Genomic DNA, 24,713 nt, shown 5'->3' with positions numbered 1-24,713 from the left:
GGGCGAAGGGAGGGGAGCGCGCGGGGGAGGCAGCGCGCAGTTCTCGCGTCACTTGGTTTGGAGTCGCGGGTGCGCGCGTGGGGGCGGTGGGTGCGCTGCGGGGGCTGCCGGGAGTGCGCTCGGGCCGGGACTGAGGCGGCGGCGTCGCTCGGTGAGTGCGGGAGGCGCGCGGGACGGGCCCGGGGCTGCGGCAGCGCCGCCTCCGCGCGTTAGACTGCGCTTTGGGGCTGCTCTGCCTTCCCGGCTGCTGCTCGGGCGGGCTGAGGAGCGGGCGGTGGCGGTGGCAGCGAAGCTGCCCTGAGCTAAGGCGGGGCGGGCTGGGCTTTCTTCGTGCCTGAGCGCGACGGTGCCCTGGGGAGAGGCTCTGGCGGTGCGCGGCCGCCGGGCGTTGTCACAGACAATAATGCCAGCGCCGTTCCCGGGGGGGGCGGCTCGGCGGAGCCGTTGGGGCAGCGGCCGGCCCGTCCCGCCGCTGCTCGCGGCCCGCTGCCATCCTGCGGCCGCGGCCGCTCGTTTCGAACGGATTTTTGGGTTCCACACCCCGCGAAACGGGATCGGCGCTCTCCTTTTACGGAGCTTCGCTTGATTCGTCCTCGAGCGTCCGTGGTTGTTCATTTCTTGGCTGAAAATGTTCGTTGCTAATGTACGATTTTTACGGCTGGGATTTTTTTTTTCCTTGCCTGCGCAAGCACAAGCTTTAACGAAAAACTGGAGTCTGTAATGCTTTAATGTGGACCCTGTTAAGGTCCCGTAACCTGGTGGGTATGAACTGTCATGCTGAATGTGCATGACGGTGTTGTGAAGGCTTCACATCAGGATAAGGTCGTAGAGCATCTACTCGGGAATCAGAGCGGTACAGACTGGGTCATCCTGGAGGGGAGTTGCTGTGCAACGGCGTTCTGTACCATTCTGAGGAGATGCTTTACAACCTTTAAAGGATATTTATATGCATGGAATTATTCCTTTTTCATGGGCACCTTTGTTTACATAAATGTCTTATCTTTTTTTTTTTTTTTTTAAACGTACGTGCTTTTAACCTGAAGCGTGGGGAATCACTTCCAGGTTTAAGTGAGTGTGTTTCTTTGTTGTCAGAGCTTTTACTTGAGGAACTGTTGGTTTGGACTTGGCGTGGTTTGGGGCTGTGTGTAGGGACTCTTGGATTGGCACAAGAAAACACCTCTCACTGTTTTCCCTTCCCTGTCCTTCAGTGCTGCCTTAAGCGATTGTAATTGGGATAATTTTAATAGACTAAGTCACAATGTTGCTGAGCTCAGGTTATCCTGCATTCTCCGGTGCCAGTAACTTCACCAAAGGAAGCTAAGAAGTGCCGGATTTTTAGCTCCCTAAACACTCTTGAGGTAGTGTAGTTACGAAGGGTTATAAGTGAATATATATATTTCACAAAGTTAAAAATACCTGTGTGCTTCTAGGCAGATGACAGTCTATTACTACAGCTGGGTGAAACTTGCTGCCTTTTTACTTTTGGTGAAAAAGCCTGTACATAAGAATTAGCTTATACTTTCCATCAATGTAGCTCTGTTATCTGGAGGAGATGGGGAAAAAGATAAAATTACACTTGGAAAGTGGGAGTTTAATTATTATGCTTGTCTCTTTGCTGCTATTGCTGAACAATAGTTTTTCATTCTTTTAGCTACTAATAGTTTGACTGTGTGTAGCAGGTATTTACTTGTATAATCGTAGTTGAGCAATAGTTGAGTGTGACACATAGAAACCACTCCTGGCCACTGGCTATGTGTTTCATGGTTCTCTCTCCCCTTGCTGGATGAAGGGGAGCATCAGTGTGCTTTGCGTTCTGCAGTTACAAAATGTGCTGGTGTTTCTTTGCTAAGTTCTGTGAGACAAGCCAGTAGCCATGTAATGCTGATGATTTTTAAGCAGTCATAATGCCTTGGGCTAGTAAAAACACTCTTGTCTGGTAGGGGCTAAGTGTTCTAGTTTAATTCATAAATAACTGATGGTAGGTAAGTGTTAATTTTCAGAGTTTTTTTAATCAGCTTTTTACTACTCTTTGAGCTGATGCTTTATTTGAAAGCTGAGAGTGATATTTAGTGTATCTATTATTCCTGAATCCTCGCAGTTCTTGAAGTCACTGTAGGCTTTACAGTCAGAACATGAGATTTAGCAAAGTGAAGAGGAGAAAACCACATCTCTTATTCACTCTATCTTCATTTCCCTTTATTAAGTGAAGTTTCTGTTAAGAAATGATCCCTCTGAGATGAATTCTTTCAGTTCAATCTGTTAATGCGGTGGGGTGAGGCTCTAACCCTTTCACAGTGGTAACTGAGGTATTGGTGCTGCTGGCATGTCCCAGCAGTGTACACCAGAGTCTCCTGCTTTCTCACCTGCAGCAAGTTATCTGCGCTGCCTGTTCTCTCAATCCAGTCTGCCTTCTAGGAAATTAAATGTGCTTGATGTAAGCAGTTGTATGTGCTGGGCTGCCAGGCCATGAGGACTTCGGTCTTGTTGTGTAAAATAAAGTTCACTTATCACAGTAACGCAGTCTTACTAAAGAAGTATTAATAATAGGGAAGTAAACCTCTTACCTTTCAGAATCTTAATAAATAAATAGTTGGCATTATAAGAAATAGGAAAATATGAATTTTTAAAAGGTCTCTCACTGTTTCTTTTAGAGATTGGAGGAAGATGTCTCCCTTAACTGAACTTACTAGATTATGGCATCTCCCATGGTTTTCGGGCCATAATGGTTATTTTTTGCAGTAATCATCAGACTAAAATATTCTACCAGATGTATTTGCTGAGAAACAGCTAGTGTAAATATTTGACAAGTCAGAAAACCTTTTATTTGTGTGGGATGTCACAGATTTAAGTAATGGATGGTTCTGAGGAAAAAGAATAATCAAATACTGTGTGTAAAAGAATCCTTACTTTTTTCAAAAGTTCCTCAGAGAATTTCTATATTAGTTCAGGTATTGCAAAAGCATCGGTGTCAAAGTGTGGAGCGGACACAAATCCTCTGCATAACCAAAGGCAGTGCATGCATGCATTGAGTTCTGCTGGGTTGGTTGGGTTTTTTTTTTCCTTTTTCAATTCACTTCAGCTTTGCTCTGTGGTGAGCAGACCATATGGTAAGGCAGTCCTGAGAGAAGTGGTTCTCTGGTAGGACTAGGGAGACCTCTCCCAAGATCAATTAGTAGACAGTTACATTTATTATGGAGTTGCCTCTGCACCCCTCTGGGTAGCACGTTTTGTTTGGCTTTGCCTGAAGTGCTGATGTTCTCTATGAGAGGAGGAGAACCACTGTGATGCTGTACATGTGCCTGCCGTGCTTTCTGCAAGTCATTGCTGCAGTTGGTGTCTGATGGATTCATCACTTCAGGAGATGTAGCTCAATTGAGCAGGTCCTGTCAGCTGCTGCTCCTGCACTGGCAAAGTCTGTCCAGGATCTGCAACATTATCAGTAGAAAACTCCTCTAAATAACTGCTGAGAGAAGATGGAGCATGTGCTCTATACAAACAACTGTTTATCTGTCGTGAGTTTCCATATTTAGTACCTGTGCACTGAAGTAGTAATTACAGTTTTCAGATCCACAATTTGGATAGTATTTGGGTAGCTTTTACGTAGCGAGTTTGGAAAAATAAGCCATATCTGTGGTTTTGGCTTACATTTAGTCATGCTGCCTTTCTTGAAAAAAGTTTTAGCGTATTAAAACTTTATAGAGAAGCTGTATAAATGTAGAATCTTTAGAGCTCTTCCCTTGCATGTCTTACTCCTGTGAAACTCGTTTGATTTGAAAGTTTGACTACCTTACAGGAGGCTTTCGAATTGCATTCAGCCGCCCCTGCCCTGGGTGTGTCAGATACAGGAGGATAAGTCAGAGAACACTCACTCCTTCCTTAGACTCAGCTGCCGTGTGCAGAGAGACTGTGGATCGTTGTTGGAGGAATGTGGTGCAAAAGGCAGCTGGATAAGATTAGTCAGCACGGTCGTGTCATCAGTGCTCAGCCACTGACTTGTTCCTGGGGTTGGGTGTTTTTGTGGCCGCGTCACGGGAGGAAAAGCTTTGAGAGCACAGAGAATTTGCTGCGAGCATCTGCAAAATTCTTCCCAGTTGGGGGAGAAGAGTGAAGTGCTTGAAATAAATTGGGCAATGGAGCTGGGAGTGGAAGTTGCATAGGAATGGGGATTAAGAAAGGCTGAGATAGGGTTTGAGAGACTGTAAAAGGAGAGGAGAGCAAATGATTCATGCAGTAGTAGCTGTAGATAGGAGTCCTTTAATATATCCCTCTGCCAGCAATGCACTGAAAAATGTGCATTCAAGTCCTGTTAGTTAGTGAGCAAATACTTTATTTAAGGCATAATTAATACTCAGAATTCTCATCTTGAAGTGGGAAAAGTTTGATTGCTGTAAAGGGATTGGTGTACTTCCCTATTACCCAGGCCTGATCTCTAGTAGTGTTTTTTCTGATACAGTTTAATTAAGCTAACAATTGTATTTCTTAATTTGGGGCATCGTATTTTTAAACAAATCGTGCCTGTATGTTAGTGTAAATTAAAAAAATACCCCAAACATAGAAAGGTAAATCTTTTCTGAGTCTGAGGAAAGAAAAATGGAAGAGATGGGTTAGAAGCTTTGAATGTCTTAATTCCTTCAGTCTGTAAAACCTTGATTGTAACAAGCTTACCTAACATAAAAATCCTCTTGAACTTTGTTGTGAGGGACACATGTGTATTTTGTGAAAAAATGTTTGCAGCGAGGTTTGTGAATGTATCAGGATATTTTTCTTTAATAAATTAATACCCATGCTACATAGGCTTAGAAAGGTATGAATGTTACAGACTTAGTTTCAAATACCACTGGAAAGATCAGCAGATGTTATCGTTTGACTTGATGTAAAGTGCAAAAGAACGGGAGGTTTTGTAAGTTTAGCTTAAAGAAACAAAAAAGAAATATACCTGTAAATGTGTTCAGTATGGATTGGTATTGTCTGCAGAGAATACAGAAAGGAGATCATTTACTTCCTGCTTTCAGCTTGTCCTGTGTTAGGATTATGCCCTGTGAGTGAACTGGTTCTGTGTAATGTTTTCATAAAACTTTATCATTTCCATGAGTATTTATTTGCAGCTGTACTCTGATTCTTCATTGGTTTTTGTATTGAATTTTTTAGAAGGGGCATGGAAAAGGTAAGAAGAAAACATGTGACTTTTACAGTGATGTGTCTCTGTAGGACTTGCTCCCATGCAAAGTTTGAACTTGTGTTACGGGTGAGGGAAAATTTTCATGGACCTGTAGAATTCTGATAGTTTCTTAGTAGAATAGATACTGAGATGTGCTCTCAGTTCAGAACACATAGAATAGATATTTTTCTGCTCAGTTGTTTATCTTGCCATGTTGTACTTTCTTTACCTCTTAGCTAGCTATGCACTATTTAATCTAGAGGAATAAAGTAATTTAAGATACCAAGGGTAAAGTAGATCTTTAAAATGTCTGCTTTTAATCTTCAAAAAAAAATTTCTAGTCTGATGAAGAAGGGAGAAACCTGCTATGAAACATATCTTAGCTATGGCATGTAGCTGAAACATTGCAAAGCCTAGTAAGCAACTATTTTGACTTTTATTCCAGCAGATTGTAGTAAACGTAACTCGGGCTGTTTGTGTTTCTGTCTCCTGTGGGTGAAGTACATTCTTACTGACATCTGTTCTTTCACGTTGAACAGCTTTGTGCTGACATCTCCTTTTTAAATTCCTGTCTTTGTACCACAGTTCAGTGTGTGTGTTTTCAGCCTTGCACGTAAAACTGCCTGCATGAATCAGAGCAGTTGGGTGGGATTTTGACGAGCACACTCTGGAAAAAGCATCTCGTGTGACCACCCTCCTTTTGCTTATGTAAGAACAGTGGGATCACATGTCCACAGCAAAAATGTGGGCAGTTCCTTATTTGGTAGTGCATTAATAACCTTGATCTTGCGTGAGGGTAACAGCAATTAAAACAATACCGCGTAGCTGAGTTGCTTTGCAACTGGATTTATTGTGGTTGCAGTTCATCTCTTCATCAAGGCTAAAAAAACAGTTCATTTCTACTGGAAACTGGGAACTTTAGTCGTTATTAAAGGGGGAAAAGCCCCAAGAAAATACAAGCAGGATTTGCACAGGGATTGTGCAAGCATCTTCCAGCTATCCTTCACCTTCCCCCTCGTGTGTGATCTGTAACCATGATTGCTGTTGTGTTCAGTTATTTCTCATTGATAGTTTTTTAATTATGTGGGAAAAAATCTAATGGTTTTGCAAGAGGGAAAAATAACTTGCAGACATGACTTCTATCTGTTCCTTACTTATGGAACATGCCTGAAGTAGTGATAAAATTCTAGATGAGTCTGTCAGCCTTCTGTGTAAACCTGTAGAGTATATTCATCATTAGGAAAATATTTCTCTAATGTGTTATGTTCCACGAATGAATGTTCCAAACTGGCAGTGTGTTGGGGTAGTGTTGGGGTGTGTTTTTTTTTGTTGGGGTGTGTTGTTTTTTGTTGGGTTTTTTTTTTTTTTTTTTTTTTTTAATAGAACGTATCTAAATACCTAATGGTAGGCTGAGAACCATTGGGAAGACAGACTTCTGGTTCAGATCAGGTCACGTATGAGTTGTCTGTGCCAGCATCACAGAGACATTTTTGCAAGAGATAATCTGTAAGGAATATCTTTATTCTACAGGTGCCCTGATTCTGTATTGCTGTATCTTTGCTAAGACGGCGGGTTATTAATTCTGTTGTTGGGTGGAAGAAACCCCATTGGGTTACTTTGTTATGAATGAAGGAATTGCTACTGTGGTTAAGGTAAACAGCAATAAATTGTTACAAGTGGTAGATATCCTCCTTTTTGTCCAGATGAAAAGCTAAAAGAGGAGCTGTACTACACTACAGCTATCAAAGTAGTTATTAAATAAAACATACTGCCTATCCTAATGTTTCCTGGGGGGTCAGAATTGTGATACCTGCCTTTATGTAGGGTGTTGAAATAAATGCCTTTGAAACACCTTCAGTTCCAGTTTCTTGAAGGCAAGTCAGCAAGGCTTATTGTGGAAACTTGTGCCGAGTTTTCCATTGTGCTTTTGCTGTTAATCAGTACATAGCACTGGTATTAGATCACAACAGTTCTCCTGCCCCGCGATTCATTGGTGGAGGAGCTGGCAGAGAGCCAGTCCCAGCCCTGGGGTCTGAGCTTTGTGTCCAGTCTCAGCCAGCCCAGAGCAAATGTTACCTTGGTTTGTGCCAGCTGGCCCTGGGCTGTGGGCTGGGGAATGGCTGGGCTGCAGAATGAGCTGCCCATTCTGTCCTTGTATTTTAGAGGGATTTCTGCCCCTTTTGTGCTGCAGGAGTGGGGCTGAATCCGTTGACCGTGTATGTCCAATTCAGCCTCACTTTTACTGAAAACAGGAATCCTTGAAACATCTTCACAAGTGTAATTAAATGCCTGTTTTTAAAAAGTGTTTTTATTGTAAACACCACCTCTTTATTTCACTTCGGTGGGAAACAATACAGATATACTTAATATTCACTGTTTATTTTCCAGAATTTGTTTGATAAACACATCTGCAGGACAAACCAGTAGAGGTCTACTCATTTTTTCAGTATTTCTTTATTTGTCTGACATTCCTGCTCTGGTTTCTTTGTTAAGAAATTTGCAGTGCATCTCTTACATAGTATTTTTTCAGTGTCCCACTGACACCATTGTTGAGTCTCCGGTGTCCTTTGGCAGGGAATTCTATCACTTGTAGAACTTTTTCATTTTATTATTTAAACTTGCTTATTCTGATGACGCTTTGACTCTGGCAATGGGCACAGACCATAAACGTTTCATTTTCTCCTTTCTCCATCATTTGTTGACCTTGCACACCTTTGTGACTTCTGTGTTTTTTTGGAGACTGAAGAATTCAATCCTCCTCAGTTGTTTCTCGTGCGGAAATACTTGCATTTTTAAATTATCATTATGGTTCTCTGAACGTTTTTTACTTTAAATAATACACATGGTTTGGGGGAGCTGAAGCAGGCAGAATAGCTGAGTGTTACAGTGTAAACTGGTACTGTAGTGTTCACATGATACTAGAGTAATGTTTTCTGGTGGTTTTGTGTCCTAGTGTCTCCTAATACTGAATTTGCTTTTTTTTTCCTGGATACTAAGCAATCTCATTTTCTTTTTGACACTGCTCAGAATTAATCAGTACTTTTTTAACCTTTTATAAACAACATATATTTTATTAAGGAGTGCATTCTTCGTGCTGAGAAAACTGTAACATGGAAGCCCGTGGCTATGTATAAAGTCTGTGTAGATCCAGTAATTTAGTCCTTTGTGATGGTATTGATAACTCAGGGTCTGAGCGTGTTGGCACTTGAGAATCTGAAAGACTTGGATTGTAGCGCTATGTTTGCTTTAAACAGTTAACAGAAGGGCTAGAAGCCTTTGTACAATCAAATTAACAGCAGCTAGTCTTGGAGGGGAACACAACATACACAAAGCATTAAGCTGTTCATAATTTTAAATATCTTCACTTGTTATATAACCAGCAGAGAAGGTTGGTGACGTGAGTCAGAAACCTGACTAGTGCCGTGTGATAAATATGTGATTAGGTCTAACTCTTCATTTGCATATGGGCTATTTCGGGACACAATTCCTTGCTGCTTGGGTAAAGTCCTGAGTGATAACCATCAGAACAGCAGGTAATTAGGACAAAAATCCGGGCTTTTTACATGTAAAACTGAAAGAAAGAAGTTTGGTGGCTACCGTATTTTTCTGCTTTCTTTGCCCCAGACTGATAACTTAAGTAGGGAATTGTGCAGAACTCGTTAAAATCAAACATTTTCTTGGAGGAAACAGAACTTCAGCTTTACTGTGAATGCGGGGGGGTGGGTTTGGTAACAACAGGAGATATTTTTCCTTACATAGACACTGCACTTTTCCACACAGATATTTACAAAAATATGTGTGACAGCATTCTTAACCGCCTGAAGTTCCTTTTAGTGTGTTAAACAGGCAGAGTCAGTAATGTGAGAGAACCTGTTAAATGTCTTGCATGATTGGCACTTTTCTGACCACTCAAATTGATTTAAGAATCCCTTTACAGAAACACATGGGTAGGAATTAAAATGGACACAGAATCTGAGCAAGGAATTGAAAAGCACCTGTGGAATGTGCGTTCTTTCAGAAGGGGGAAGTCTTAACCTGGAGATGGAAATACTTTGTGTTGCTTTGTGTGTGGATGTTTCCTTTTTGTTTCTAAGTCTGGTACTCGGCTAAAGTAGTTAATTGCACTCCCAGGAGGGAGGGAGTTGTGTTTTCATCAATCATTCCTGAGTCCCAAGAAGTCTGCCTGCTTTCCAACAGTTGTTCGTTCCTTCTGAGTGGTGAACAATTGAAATGTGGAGGATTATTCCAAGAGTATTTTTTTTACCAGGTATTGTGGAGATTGTGACTAAGTAGACAGGAATCAGGTATGAGATGTATGTTTGCTATGTTCTGATCAGTGTGTAATGGAAATAGTAATTTCCTGAAGAAAACTAATTAAAACTTTAAAAGTAATTAAAAAATTGCTAACAGCCATCTTGTCATGTAGTCTTTTCCAAATAAAATTGAAGACTATGTGAATCACATGCTTAAAAATTCAGTTACGAGATTCAAAAGTGGTAGCAGTGTATCTCTGCTTTGAGATTTTGCTCTAGGGATGTGAATTCTGAAATGTATATTTAATGTAAGCTTTTCCACAGAAGACCTTAAAAATATGTCCTTTGGCCTGTTGGGGGAATTTCTTGTGTGTTCCAGTAATATAGACACTGTTTTAAAAGAGATATTGCTAGTAAAAAATAGAAAATATTTTTGTTGATGCTAGGACTGGTATAACTTGTATATAATAAACTTAATTATAAGTTATGTGGCATTTCACTTTGCTTTTATGATTATTCATTTAGATGTAAAATCAGCCCCAGAATCCTTATGTACCATTAACTTTTTACTTCTGTCACCATAGCAGTTTCCACAGAGAACTGAAGTAAAAATTGGATAAATTTGGTGCATACTGGGGTATGAAGTGCATGACTAAATGAAGCTTTTCTTTTAGGGTTGTCAGTTGGAAAGAACTGTAATGCTCTGCAGGTTTCACTTTGCATTTTCTTTTAGATATATTTTTTAAAAATCAACTAATTGTTGCTTCTGTTGTTAACTCCAAAATTTATTTCTATGTATGAGACCAGCTACTAAATAGTTCTGTGGTGAAACTCCATTTAATAATAGAATTCATGAATGGGGCTGGCATGTACCAGGTCTTATTCACAGTATAAAGTGTATATAAAGTACAAACATAGCTCAGGCAACAACTCTATCCAGTTAAAGCTGGTGAGGAGAAGAGTTGTCTTTTTTTTTTCCTTCTGGGAAAACAATGGATGATGCTACAGGAAATTTTTAAATTGTATATGGGTGTGTTTTTTTCAAACCATTGTGGATGAATATAACTTTATTCCGTTCGTTAATGTGGGTTTACAAATATTATGATACTTAATTGTGAAAGCTTTTCCTGGGGAGGGATTTGGCTCCTCTGCCTTGACATTTATGTGCACATGTGTATTTATAGTTGTGATCTGTGTGGAATTTGCCTTTGTGGTTTTGTTTGCTCTTTAATTTGTTCTGTGATCTAGTCCTGTGTTTCTCAGTTTTGTTTCTGTGGTTTAATAAGTGGAAGTACAGAAGAAATGGCTTAATTTAAAGGAAATAATGAGCATTTTTATTCAACTTCAGGGAATATTGACACTGTTCTGCCTAGAAGCTTTTCTGTAAAATAACATAGTGGTGCTAATTTATGATTAATCTATAATTTGAGTTCAGTATGTTATTATGAATGTTTCCATAATTTATTTTCGTTGTTGTTGTGAAGGTTTCTTTAAAGAAAGCAGCTGATTAAAAGCTGATGTTGTCAGCACAAATGTTGGAAGAGCTGGGAGTGGTGTGAGCCTGCCCTCACTTTCTGCCAAACAAGATGTGTAGCTCTTGGCCATATGTATGTGAGTTGAACTGTGCTGCTTCTGAGAGGATAATGGAAAAGGCATTCTAAAGCAACAATTCTTTTGCTGAAATGCTAACTCGAGTGGAATGCAGTAGGCAGACTGTCTCTGAAGTGGAACTGTTGTAGGAGCAGTTTTCAGCTTCCCAACATGTATTTCATACACATTTTTAGATGAAAAAAGTCAGTCTGGTATTAAAAGTGAACGTCATAGGTTTTGATCAAAGAGCATAGAAAATCCTCTAGGTAAGAGATTGTTTATATTAGGCCAGTTTTGGATGTTTTCAAAATTTTATTCAGTTTTCCTGACAATGAAATTTTTTAATACTCTATTTGACATTTTAGTAGTTTGTTACATTTGTTAGATGTACGTTCCCCCCTCCCCCAGTCAACATTAAAACGCTTGAACTGAAATTCCTTTTTTTAATTTATACTGTAACAAAAATCAGTGACGTAAGGAAGCACTGGACAAATACAGGCTGTTAACTTTCTCAGTGCAGAGTAGGAGTGCCATGACATTACCCTGAAGGAGCTTATAAGAACAGAAAGGCATGTCTGAGACTGCCTGGTTTGGTGGAAAGTTGTTTTACAGGGTTGACTATAACCAAGAGCTTCATAGATACCACTTGATACTGGAATGATGATAACTTTCTTCTGTGTATGCCTGAAATGTAATGTGGCTGTTGGATTTGAAGACTGTATAAACAAAGAACTGATGATATAGAGGGTTAACTGAGTCATAATGTGATATTACAGAGAATTAATGTGGTAGAGTGAGGAAAGTTAAGTGATGGGGAGGGGGTTTTATCTGTTCTGGTTTTGAGGTGGCTTCCCGGCCAAGTATATTACTGGATTCATGTGTCTGAGAAGTTCCTTGGCTTTCCTTCAGGAGGATGCCTAATCAAGTCTTGGATCATGGCCATACCGATTTTGTAGCTGTGCAGTTCAGTGACTTGCTGCTGGGAGGCTCGAGTGAGTTGCGGACTCGCTACTGCTGCCTTGTCACAGCTGAGGGCAGCCGTGGCCATACAGGATCTGCGGGGCTGTGTGCTCTGAATGCCGTCTGAGCAAACCCCATCCATCCCATAACCAGCCTTCCTTCACGGTGAAAGTCCGTGTAGAAGGTGAGCCCACATCCCAGTGTGGCGGGAGCAGGTGTGCAAACGCTGCAGGTGCCTGTGGGACATGGACACAAAGTGTCAGTCTCTGAAACAGGAGGTGGCCGAAATGCCAGGACTCTGGGGAATGGGCACACTGACAGGAGGCCCTGTGATGTTTCCAGGTTCTGCTACAAGAGGGGAAGACGTTGAGGTAGAAATGCAGAAACTTGTCTCGGTTTAAGACAGATTTAGAAGGAAACATCTCAGAAGGGTGTCTCTTCTGGAGAGTTTCAGCACCCTGTCCCCCACAGGCTCTCACAGGTTTGAAAGGATTTTCCTTGGAGAGAGTGAAAAAACAAAATTGTTTAAAATACAAGCAGAGTGCTCACGGAAGAAGAAAATAATCCCATAGAAGAGTACATATGTTACACCGTAGGAAATTACCTTATCTGGTTTCTTAGGGGACGCTTACTCAGGCATTTAAACAAAAGATATTCAAGCATAAGGGAAGTGAAATCTTTTCATAGTCTAGAAGAATGTTTTTCTAAGTATACATGGTAACAGCAAAGATAGGACTATAGCAGTATAACTAAATATTTACTTGTGGCTTTTTAAGGCTGTTTCATTTTCTGTTTATCTATGCTTATTTGAAGGCACTGCAGGGCCAGAACTCCTTGAAGAGAGTACATGAAGGATTTTCCTTTCTTTGGATAATAATTTTGGAGATGAATATGGGATAAAATAACAGAACAGCAAAGAACTGCAAATATTAGATATTTGGAATTGTAAAGATCTAGCTGCTGTAATATGACAAAATTGGAAGATGTAAAAGCTTACCACACTTACCAGATGGATTTCACTGTCTCAAAAAGTGCTGGTATGATTGGATGTACCCAGATGATTATTAGCATAATTATTAGATGTCCATCTTATGCACACTAGTCTTTTAATAATTGAAAGTTTTCACTGCTTTTAAAAGAATATGTCTGTCTGTTAGAAGCTGTTTAAAGAGCTCAATAAGCATGTGAGAGGAACTGTGGCCTGTGTGTGTTTTCAGAAGATCTCTGTATGATGAAAGGAAGGTCTCAGCATGGAGAAGAAGGGACATGCTTTCTGGAATTGACTCTTAAAAAATACAAGATTCTGGAGTATAAATTCATTCTGACACGAAGATCTCATATAGGGCAGGAAGTAGAGGTAATACAGTCATTGCTGTACATCCCACTCGGGATCTGAAGTAGTTGAATTTTTAGGGAATAGCTTACATCACTATGGTACAACTTGGCACGCAGGCCAGAATAGCATGCCCGCCTCTGTAGGGAGACAAAGGATGCCTGAAGACTTAGTCACTGTGATACTGGGGAAAAAGTCCCAGTGTAACTTCGTTACCAGAATTTCTTCTGGAAGTTTTTAAGAATTAAGGTGAAGAAACTTTTTATTTGAGGGGAAATTCTGATTATTGTGGCTGTTAATGAAACTCTTGAAATGAATTACTATGTTGTTCCAAAATGAGGGCCATGTTTGTGCATAGAATCTCTCACTAAGCCTTGTTAATTGCATTGCTTGAGCATTTCTGTGATACTTTAAAGGAGACATAGTGCTTAGTACAATATTTGTAGTGGAGAAAACGTTGAATTTAGCATGTGGGTTTCAAAGAATTTATCTGAAATATTAATTTTAAATTAACTAAAAGAACACTTTTAAAAGAAAGGTAAAAAGAAAAGGGTGATTTAGTGAAAGAGTAGCTTTATTCCAGGTGGAGCTCAGCAACAACTTCTTCCTTCAGCTGTAAAGGAAATTGATTCTATAACCCTGTCACTCCCACTGTGCCAAAAATGCAAGTGAGTCCTGAGAGATTTGGTGGCAGAGGGAGCCAATTCCTTCTTTCCATACCCTTTGGCCTCTTTTACATTTGAAATCATAACTACATATATGCTCAAAGTTCTTGCTTTCTAAAATACGCTGGTGAAATTTTGACTTTTTTCCCTATTTACCTTTTCACACGTATTCCAAGGAGAATGTAAAAAAAACCCAGATAAATAATTAGGCAAATCCTTTGTACGCTGGAAGGGATCTAGTAGATTCTATTGCAGACATTGGAAAAGATAAGGGTGTGAGGATTAGTTAAGAAAGTGAAGTCCCAAATCTTGTTCTAGTACTTTCTGGTTAGGGAAGCATTTTCTGTCTCTTCTAATCAGTCTCTTGCAAGTTTGAGCAGGTTCTAGAAAACGGCTTCAAATATAATGCTCCCTGAGTCAGAGGATTAGTGCGTTTTATTGTTAGAAGAAACGCAGCTGAGCTTAATTACCTTCCTAATACAAACTTCATAATTCAGCCTAGAAATGTCTTCATACAGACAATGTCTAGATATGACCAAAAGTGTTGTATTTTAACACTTTGTTCCAGGGAGGAGTAATTTTTCAGTTGTGTTAATCTGTCATCTAGTTCATTGCCCTCCTGATCAATGTAGCTGATTTCTTGACCTATAGCTCTTAACAGAGGTACAAAAGAAATCTTGAAGGCTGAAACTTCATAGCATTTTCTCTATGGAGCACGAGAAATACTTCAGTAGTAGAATTTGTTTTATATAGTTTAAAACAAATGTGTAAGAACCAAATATTTTTCTGTTATTAGCATCTCATCAGATGAAAGCTATTTGTTTGGTATATTGCCATACTTGTATAATAATCTTGGTACGTCCTATTCCATAGAAGAAGGCTGAGACAGGATTTACATTTTGATCTGCTTTCATTTAGTGGCTTGAGTAGTGGTGAACAAAGTGGTATTTTTTTTGCTCAGACTCATTCTTACTGCTTAGTAGTACATGGCTATGGTCAGCTGTGGTTGAGGGTGGCTTAATTTTATTTTTAAAGAAACAAAATTTTGCTTTGTTGTTGATTTGGGTGTAAAATTCTTCCTAGCCTTTGCTGGAAAGGGTTACGGCTCCGTGTCGATATATTTGGAGAACAGTTATGTACAGCTGTGTCTATAGAAACGGTGAAGTAAAATGCTGTAATTGCTGTGGATGGGCTGCAGCGTGTCGCGGGCTGTGCTGCGGGCGGGAGGCGCCGGGGGCCCGGGGCTGCCCTGGCGGGCACGGGGCGCGGCGCTGGTGTGCGCAGGCGCGGCGGGCCGGGCCGTGACTGGGAAGTGACGTCCCGTGCTCGGCCTTCTAGAAAGAGCGCGGACACGTCCTGCGGGGGAGGGCTCTCCCGGCCCGGCCCGGCCCTGCCCCGCCTGCCTGCGCTTATAAATCGCCTGCGGGGGAAGGAATGAAACACGGTCTGTCTTTAATGTAGCGTAGAGTTTGTTGTTTTGTAGCAGCTCTGTTTGTTTCGACTCAAAGTTTTATTTTTCCTTCTCTAGCATCTCCACCTTGCTAAGACACTGGACGCTGATTTCTTTACAGCAAGGAAAATCTGAATTTCTCCAGCGCTCAGGATGGGGAAAGATTACTATTCTATCCTGGGAATTGAAAAAGGGGCTTCTGATGAGGATATCAAAAAGGCTTACAGAAAGCAAGCACTGAAATGGCATCCAGATAAGAACAAATCTCCTCACGCAGAAGAAAAATTCAAAGAGGTTGCAGAAGCTTACGAAGTGCTGAGTGATCCCAAAAAGAGAGACATTTATGATCAGTTTGGGGAGGAAGGTATGTATGTCTCTGTTATACTTTGATTGGTTGCTTTCATTATTTTGAACGAAGCAAAGTAAACATATGAAGACATGGTATGTGTTCTTCTTTAGGCAATGTATTTGTTTGGCTTGTGAGGTTTTAAGTATAAAGTGCATTGCTAGGCTTTAATGCTGGTAGTTTTAATTTCTTAATTTAACGGGTTTTTAAAAAAAACAACCAAATACCTGACAGGCAAAAAGTTACTGGACAGAAGAAGTTTCTATCACCCATGAATAGCTTTCTATGGTCTCTTTACTGCTGCCTTCCCATGCCGGAGCAGTTTTTGAGATGCAGTTCAAAAGGCATGTATTCTTTTAATTTTTGCTTAAGGGCAATCTGCTTGATCTAGGCAAAGCAGTCCTGAGCAGAAGCCCAGGTGTCCAGCCTGTAGTTGTCCTTGGCTTCCTGCCTGGAGAGGAAAGAATTTGGCTGATGTCATGAAATACCAGAACAATTTTTTAGCTTTAATTGTAAACAGTGATAACATGCCAAGAAAATGAGCCCTCAGAAATGTCACATTTATCCTAAAATGGTTATCTGGAGAGGATTTTTTTTTTCTTCATTTTTGTCCGACATGACTTTCAGTCTTATGATTGAGCAACAGAGGAAGTCATTAACATCCCTTGCCATAAATGTGTATGGGATCAGGAATTCCATTTAAAACAACTTCCGTTGTGACAAGTAGGCCTGCTCACTGCTGTTTGCTCGGGGCCATGGTTTTTACAATTATAAAGAAGGACACTTAAATAGCAGTATTTAGTATTTTGGGCGAAGATATAAAGTATGATATTTTAGAATATTGAATGTGGGAATACCTCCTGATGCCCCAGTTACTCTCTAAGCTCTTCTAAGAGTGTAATTAGTTGTTGTAAGGGAAATGCAAAGGGTTGGGGTTTGTAGGAAGGAGTAAACTTCGGTGTTTTTATAGCCAGGAACTGGATGTACCTTCAGTAACTTCTGGCTAGCTATTCCAGGAGGTGTCCTTCTGCTATCACAGATTGAATCCCTGATCTGGATGTTTGACATTAACAGTTGTGTGACAGAAGGATGTACTACAGTTTGCTGAGTACTTTTGCTCTGGTCTGATACTGAAATGGGGAAAGCATTCTGATGTCGTATTTGGTTGGTGTTGGTACCCAACATTAAGGTTATGCATGAGAACACTGAGCTAAAAAAAACCCCAACAAACCCCTCTTTCAAATTTATAGAATGCCTTCCTCATAATGTAAGCCTTCATTTTTCTATGGTTATAAAAGTATGATAGCAGCTGTAGTTTTGAGTTGGTTGAAGACTGAAAAAAAAAACAAGTTAAAAAAACAGGCATTGTAAGTTTGGAGACAAAAGCCTCTTATGAAGACTTTTCAGTTTTCACTGGTTTGAGAAAGTACCTTGAAATGGTTAGTGCAGAGGAGCACTGTTATGAGGAAATACTTGATCACATACTGGGAAAGAGGCATTGAAAAAAAATACTTTTAGCTTGGTATGGAATGGGAGCAAGGAAGTACAAGAGAATTTTCAGTGAGAATTCTTGGCAGGAACAAATGAGATTTAGATCTTTCCATGTGAAAGATAGAACAAAGCTATCGAGAGCCTTCTGCTTTTTTGCATAGAGATAGTGATAGTGTATCCAAGGTTTTTGTACCCAAATGAATCTTAGTAAGTTCCATGTTGCTTTTATTTGTGGCTGCACTGAAGAGAGTACAGGATTTATACCTGTTTTATATCATAGGAGCAGAAGCTGTGATAATTTTGGGATTCTAAATTGAATATTAAGGAAGCATATATGTGTTTTACTGTTGGTATGTTACCTTTTACTCAAATCAAATTGCAGGAAAATGGGTAAAACTAATTAACACTGAGTTGCAGCTGAGCTATAGAAGCTGTGGAATATGTTGCATATGATAGTGAGTAATTTTCCCCAGGAGTGACCTTGCAGAGGAATGCAATTCCAAAAACGCTTTGCAGAACAAGAAGAGATGAAATCAAGCAAACCTGTCTTCTGCTCTTGAGATGCTAATTCATTAAAATAACTGGTTTCAATCACATGCAGTAAAATTGGTGCTGTCAGAATACCTGTTCTTCTGAAGTCAGTCCTGCTGTAACTTCAGAAACTTTGTTGCTGTTCAGGCTATTTAATTGCTAGTTAGCACCTCATATTCTCAAGGTGAATTCTCCTTGAAAAGCAGACCTTTCACTCTACTGCAAATATCTTTCTGACTCATCAGTCCCGATATCATTACAGCTGTATAGCAGGAAAGCTTATACTAATACCCAGTTTGTTTTTAACTTTGCTTTTTTTTCCTATTTAGGTCTTAAAGGAGGAGCTGGAGGATCTGATGGGCAGGGTGGCACCTTCCGGTACTCCTTCCATGGCGACCCACATGCTACATTTGCAGCTTTCTTTGGTGGCACAAATCCTTTTGAGATCTTCTTTGGGAGGAGGATGCCTGGTGGCAGAGACACTGAAGACATGGAGGTGGATGGTGATCCCTTTGGATCCTTCACTAGTTTTAGTATGAATGGTTTTCCAAGGGAAAGGAATACAGTTGGCAGCCAATTACGTCGTAAACAGGATCCCCCTGTAATCCATGAACTTAAAGTGTCACTGGAAGAGATCTATCATGGCTGCACAAAAAGAATGAGGATTTCTCGGAAAAGGCTTAACCCAGATGGTAGAAGTGTCCGAACAGAGGACAAAATTCTTACTATTGAGATTAAGAGAGGATGGAAAGAAGGCACCAAGATCACTTTTCCGAAAGAAGGCGATGAAACACCCAACACAATTCCAGCTGATATTGTTTTTATCATTAAAGATAAACCTCACTCTCATTTCAAGAGAGATGGATCAAATATCGTCTATCCTGTTAAGATCAGCTTAAGGGAGGTAAGTTTCTCTTGTGATAGAACTCTAAATGTTTGTCATTATTACAGTACGATATAATGGTTAAAGCTGTATGGTAGCTGTGAAATTTGAGGATGTGGAGGTTGGGTGGTTCTTTAAAATAGTTTCACTTTTGTGTGTGGCTGAAGAGCACAGTCATTTATAATGGAAACAATAGCTGTTCTGATAAAAATGGAGTATTATTTCAAGCTATTTACTGTAGAGGTGGCAGAGGGTAAGGGTGGAAGGGTAAGAATAAAGGTTAAGGTGTCTTAAATCTTCATACATAATCCTTTTAGCTAATGATGTATAGGCTGAAAGTGACAAATGCAAAGGAAGAAATGCATCCTATGTAGTATGCTCCTTGCTGATGTGACATGATTGCTACTTCTGTAGGACAAACTAGAAATGTCTTTAGTATTTTCATTGCCAACAAAGTCTTCCTTTTTAGCTCGTAAGTTACTGCAGTGTGATTTCAAACTACATAGAGATTGATTTCATGAAGATAAATAATTGTGAACAGGTGTAAGAGGAGCTATATATAACAACAAAAATGGTATAGCTTTTGAAAATTCAACTCCAAGTCAATACATATTGGCTTTCTGAAGAAAAAGTCAGAAAGACAACTTTGTGGAGTTCTTAAGCGTCTGAAGCCTCAACATAATCATCATTTAAAAGATGTGGCTGAGTGTGTATAATTATTTTTTCTTTTTAATTAGTATCAGGTGGAGAAATAAACTTGCTGTCATTATAAGCTTTGTGTAAATTAAGCTACCTTAAAGGGTTGTGTAATAAGTGTGAAGTGAAGCACCTAAAGTAGTGAGGGAGGGAGATAAGACAATATTTAATGTTAATGTGGGTAATACAGTTCCTTCACAGATATAAGCCTATTTAGACACATGGCATTATGTAAACTGGACATTATCAGTGTAGACTAAGTGTGCTGAATCAGGTGAAGTTGCAGGAATCAAAATCATATTCTCAGAGATCCTAGTAATGAAAATAAGCTGTTGGATAAATCAGAAAGTCTGTAACATTCTAATTTCGGTGCAACAAAATTATTGTTTGGATTTCTTTAGCCACCACAAATATTCACATAAGACAGCTGTGAAATTTGAAATACCTCTGTTTATAGATGCTTAAATGTTGTTCTGAAATTCAATATAATAGAGGTTGATAATGTATTTAAAAAAAGGTCCTGTGCAATGTAAACAAACAAAAAGTGAAATAGGATTCTAAATTTACCATGGAAATTTAGAAGACTGACATCTAGAGAGGTATGAGTGAGGAGTTCACTCTGCTCAGCTCTCTTATTATTTAACAAAGTCTTTGAAGACCATGCAAGCTCAATTACCCTCCAGCAGCCATTGTGTAACATTCATAAATTTAGTAATATTCAATGACAAATTGAAATTTTCTCTTTTTAAGAGAGGAACATTGTATTTAAGTTTTGACGTCTCAGAAGTGCACAGGAGAAATACTATTTAGAATTCTAGTCACTTTTAAATAATCCAAATTAATTTCTGGGTACAAAAAAGTTCTGACCAATTTCTTTTTCTCATATTACAATCTTTCTTTAGGCTTTGTGTGGCAGCTCTTTCAATGTGCCAACGATAGAAGGAAGAACCATCCCCATGACAGTCAATGAAGTGGTAAAGCCTGGGATGAGAAGAAGAATTATAGGATATGGTTTGCCATTTCCCAAAAATCCTGACCAGCGTGGAGACTTAATTATAGAGTTTGAAGTAATTTTCCCAGATAACATTTCTCCAGCATCAAAAGAAGTACTTAGGCGAAATCTTCCAGTTTCATAAAACGGAAGACTGTGTATGTCAACAGATTAAAATAGGACACTGGAAATGCAGAAGACTGGCGAGTCTGTGCTTTAAAAGTGCAATCTGTAACACCTAGTGGAATCTTTGTTTTTTTTTGTTTTGTGGGATGGGTGGGGGGAAAATACTGTAATGCTGCATGAGAAGAAAAGGGTTTAAGTAGAAGTCATACAGGTGAATTCTGCAGTAAAAATTACAGGGAAAACCACTCATTTTGTTTAACATCTTCCTAATCAGCAAAGTGTAGTCATTATTTTGCTTAATATAATTGCAGTAATTTTTTACGAAGTCAGTGCGTATTTCTGATAAAGTACTTGAGCTTCCAAGTACGTTATTTCTTGTATTCTCACCGTGTCTATAACATTATACATTTATACAGAAGTTTGAGATCATAGTAGAAATACACAAAGGTATAAATACTTCAAAGAGCAAAACATGAGAGAGATCATTTCAGCGTGTTGCCTTCCACTGCACAAAGCATAGGCCAGAAAAATCAGCTTGGACTCTTGAACAGCCCCCCTGTGCAATGAAAGCCTTCTCTTTATTGCCCGTGGTAGTTTCAGGACTGCACTGTGTGTGCGGCAAAGGGCACGTGGCCTGAGGAGCCCAGGGTAGCCATTTTCTGTGGGATAGTTCCTCAGCCTTCAGGCAGAATGGCAAGAAGGGATTCTTCAAGGACATGAAAAGAGTGAGCCTGCTGTCCACTGGGGCTGGTGACGCATGACATGGAGAAGGCTGAGGTACTCTGCTGCCTTTTCATCAGTCACTGCCAGTAAAATAAGCATTCGGGAATTCCAGGCCCCTGAGACTAGAGAGGAAATCCAGAACCTTGATGGTGGAGGACTGGGTTAGGGTGCATTTTACCTGGAAATCCGTGAGCCTGACAGATTGCCTGACACCGTAGTGTTGAGGGAGCTGGCTAATGCCATTGCAGGGCCACTTGTTTATCTTTGAATGGCCAGGGAGACTGAGAGATGTTCCAGTAGACTGGAAAAGAGAAAATACCACTCTACAAGAAAACCCAGAAGATTTGGGAATCTACCGGCTAATCAGCTTTACCTAAGCCCTTCATAATATGATGGAAAAGAATCCTCCTGGAAAGCATTTCTAAAAGGTGGTCAGGGTAGTCAGCACAGACGTACAACAGGGAAATCTTGCTTGCCATCTACAATCTTACTGCTATCTGCAGTGAGTTTTGGGGATGTTGGGAGAACGGTCTGTGTTGTTTACCTTTTACATCAGTAGACAGACTGATGAAGTACAGGTTAGATAAGATGAAAGCGAGATGGATTAAAATTGGCTGAATGAGGGGGCATAGGGGGTTTAGTCAGTGGCACAAAGTCCAGTTGGAGGCAAGTCAATAGTGGTGTACCCGTGTGGCTCAATACTGGGGCCAGTACCAGTCAGGATCATCAATGACCTGAATTATGGGATGGAGTTTACAACTCATAAACTGGGAGGAGTGGCTGGTGCCACCAGCTAATGTACTGCCTTGCAAAGGGGCCTCAACAAGCTGAAGAACTGGACAGAGGATTCTCATGAAGTTCCATAAGGGGGAATGCAGGGTTTTGCTCCTTTGTGCAGTAACTGAGGAGCAAACTGTCAATAAACTGGACTGTGAGCTGGCAATGCAGCCTTGTGGCAACAGAGGCCAAAGCTTTCCTAGCAGGTGAGGGGAGATGATCCTTCCTCATTACTCTCAGCACTGATGAGGATCCATCTGGAGTACTGGACTCCTTGGTACTTGAAGGATATAAACTTAGTGGAGCAGCTCTAGCACAGGACTGTGTGTGAGAGGCTGAGTGCTGGAACTTGCCGGCGTGGGGAAGAAAAGACTTGGGGGAGATCTTGGCGCCTGGCAGGAGGGGATGAAAGTGGAGGAGCCAGGCTCTTCTCAGTAGTTTTCAGTGACAGGACTAAATGGACACAAGTTAGTTAGGGATTCCATCTGAACACAAGGAAACACCTTTTTACTGAGAGGATGATCAGACACCAGAACAGGTTTCCTAGAGAGCTTGAGGAGTTGCTATCCCTGGATACTCATAGCCTGACTGGACTTTGTGCAGGACAGCCTGCTCCAGCTGACCGTGCGTGAGCAGGGGTGTTAGACTACATGATGCTGAGAGGTTTCTTGCTGGGTTGGAAAGATGCACAAAGAACCCTGTAAAAGCATTTGGCTAGGGCAGGTATTTAAAGATCATGCTGATTTCAAGTATTCATTCTTTTCAAAGGCCAAACTTACACCCATGAGGAAGAAGGAAGAGCTAGGTCCTATCTAAAGCCAAGTATGCTTAGAGTCAGGGTGGGATAGGGGTTGCCCAGAAACTTTCATATGCTTGAATTGAATTGCTTTTTTAAAATTCAAATATGAGTTAGTTGTCTTTAGAGTTAAAAGGTGCATAGAGAGATGGAGAGCCCTCTGTAAGAGTCTAGTTTTATAATACAGTAATAGGGCTGGTTCCCTTGGTTGCAGCATGGTATTGGTGAAAGAAATGCCTTGTGGGCATGCTTTATTACTTGAGTTTAAAACCATAGTACAGTGCTTTAACAACACTTTCAAAGGGTTTGGGATTTCTTTTGTTGTTTTTCATAAAATATTTCAAGATTTGCTGTCAGCCTTTTGCCTGTGGAAATTTAGAGGTTACCTACTCTGTTAGGTAGCCTAAGAAATAGCAGTGTTATATATGTGACTCTGCAGGAAAGTAAATCGTATGGAAGTTGGGATTTAATTTACAATAAATTTTTTAATGAATATAAGAATCCAATTTCTTTTACTTAAAAGAATAGAATTTCTGTGGGGTGTTGTTCAAGTCAATTTTTCAACTGCAGATCTCTTCATGCAGTATCAGTTAGTTGTAGTCCTACATCGGCAGGAAGTAAACAATTGCTGGAGCAGTATCACAAAGAAAAAAATTGCTGCTTAGTGCTTCTGCATATTGTTAATACTATATATTGTTTGTTGAAAAAATTTCCATTTCAGTATGTTCCGTATTGCATTTCTTATGTGGCTTTTAAGTAAAAAGTGTAAAGTTGGTTTTTAACTTTCTCTTATTATTTTGTTATGATGGCAAATGCTACAAGCTACATGACTTCAAAGCATATCAACCTAAAATACCTGTTTGTCATTTTAAAAGCTAATGGAATCAAGCATTTTTGTAATCCAGGATCTTGTAACCATATCCAACTTGTAAAAAAAAGTTACAGCAACTAGGACTATTTTTTTGTAACCATCTTCAGGTAAGAGGAGTAGTGTTAAATTGATGAATTGCAGTATCTTGTGTATTTAGAGGTGTATATATATATATATGTGTATAGCAAACTAAACTTTTCCAACTGTTTTCAAGCTCAAAATATAAAACTTCTAAGACTGGTATGAAATAAATGCTTGTATTTCTTTTCTTATGGAGAGGTAACAAAGTATATGTTTCAGAAACCAGCATGTAGAATTACATCAAAATACAAGAGGAGGCATTAATATCTAACTCATCCAGGATTCACAAAAAATATTTTTCTAATCAAAAATATGCTTAAAAGCTATGTTTTAAAACCCACTTGATTATTTAATAAAGCTACTTGGGAGAAGGAAGCAAATACTCAGTCAACTATATTTGTAACTACTGAAATACATGAAAATAAAATGGTCATTCATGAATTGGGATGGGTTTTTGATCTTTTAAAGGTTGCTTAGGTGCCATAGAAAGTAAAAGCCATCTAGTTGCTTTGGAATTCATCCAGCAAGTCTGAAAACCTCTGCTTCTAAAGATCCTTTTGTAATCTCACCAACATTAAGCCTTAGGATAATCTCAAGCTGTTGGCAGTGTGGGACAAGCTACATTTTAACCCTTTCTCCTTCCTGCCACGCAGTGGTACTCTGCTTGCTCCACAGCTTTCTGTTAATACACTAAGTTAGCTGAGACTCCATTTCCTTCATGTGGGAAAAGCCAAATCTCAATTCACATCACTTATTTTACAGTTTTCACAGACCTCGTGTGCAGCACCTATTGGCTGGTACTTTTCTTACTACTCCATTTTTTGGTCAGAAGGTGATTTGTGTGTATGTGCTAAGATTCAGGTTGTTTACATTTTTCCTTTATGGGTTCTCATGGAACAGATCTTACTGTTTACACAGACGCACTTATTTTTCAACCCAAGAATAGGTGGTTGTGCTAAAGAACCTTTCATACCAACATTGTTTTCACATGG

The 24,713-nt window shown here is 39.9% G+C and overlaps 1 protein-coding gene across 4 annotated transcripts; it reads left to right on the top strand.

Moving 5' to 3' along the window:
- Positions 1 to 61: 61 nt before the first annotated feature.
- DNAJB4 (DnaJ heat shock protein family (Hsp40) member B4) lies at positions 62 to 24,162 on the top strand. 4 transcript variants are annotated; one of them, XM_066192585.1, is made up of 4 exons: positions 62 to 151; positions 15,488 to 15,773; positions 18,107 to 18,681; positions 20,259 to 24,162. In XM_066192585.1, exons 2-4 carry the CDS (start codon positions 15,563 to 15,565, stop codon positions 20,490 to 20,492), a joined length of 1,020 nt encoding a protein of 339 aa, XP_066048682.1. In that variant the 5' UTR covers positions 62 to 151; positions 15,488 to 15,562; the 3' UTR covers positions 20,493 to 24,162. The 4 variants fall into 4 exon arrangements, with proteins under 4 accessions (XP_066048682.1, XP_066048685.1, XP_066048684.1 ...); XM_066192588.1 differs by lacking the exon at positions 62 to 151 and adding an exon at positions 8,673 to 8,691; XM_066192587.1 differs by lacking the exon at positions 62 to 151 and adding an exon at positions 15,320 to 15,403.
- Positions 24,163 to 24,713: the final 551 nt, after the last annotated feature.

The sequence above is a fragment of the Chamaea fasciata genome, unplaced genomic scaffold, assembly GCF_029207755.1.
Source record: "Chamaea fasciata isolate MVZ Bird 193981 ecotype frontalis unplaced genomic scaffold, bChaFas1.0.hap1 SCAF_10, whole genome shotgun sequence".
Taxonomy (NCBI): Eukaryota; Metazoa; Chordata; class Aves; order Passeriformes; family Sylviidae; genus Chamaea; species Chamaea fasciata.
This window is presented reverse-complemented; position numbering and strand designations above follow the sequence as displayed.

Bases quoted from the DNA above. Each gene is read 5' to 3' on its own strand.
- DNAJB4 (XM_066192585.1), top strand. From the start codon at position 15,563: ATGGGGAAAGATTACTATTCTATCCTGGGAATTGAAAAAGGGGCTTCT. The intron at 15,774-18,106 runs GTATGTATGTCT...TTTCCTATTTAG, and splicing joins TGATCAGTTTGGGGAGGAAG to GTCTTAAAGGAGGAGCTGGA. The intron at 18,682-20,258 runs GTAAGTTTCTCT...ATCTTTCTTTAG, and splicing joins TTAAGATCAGCTTAAGGGAG to GCTTTGTGTGGCAGCTCTTT.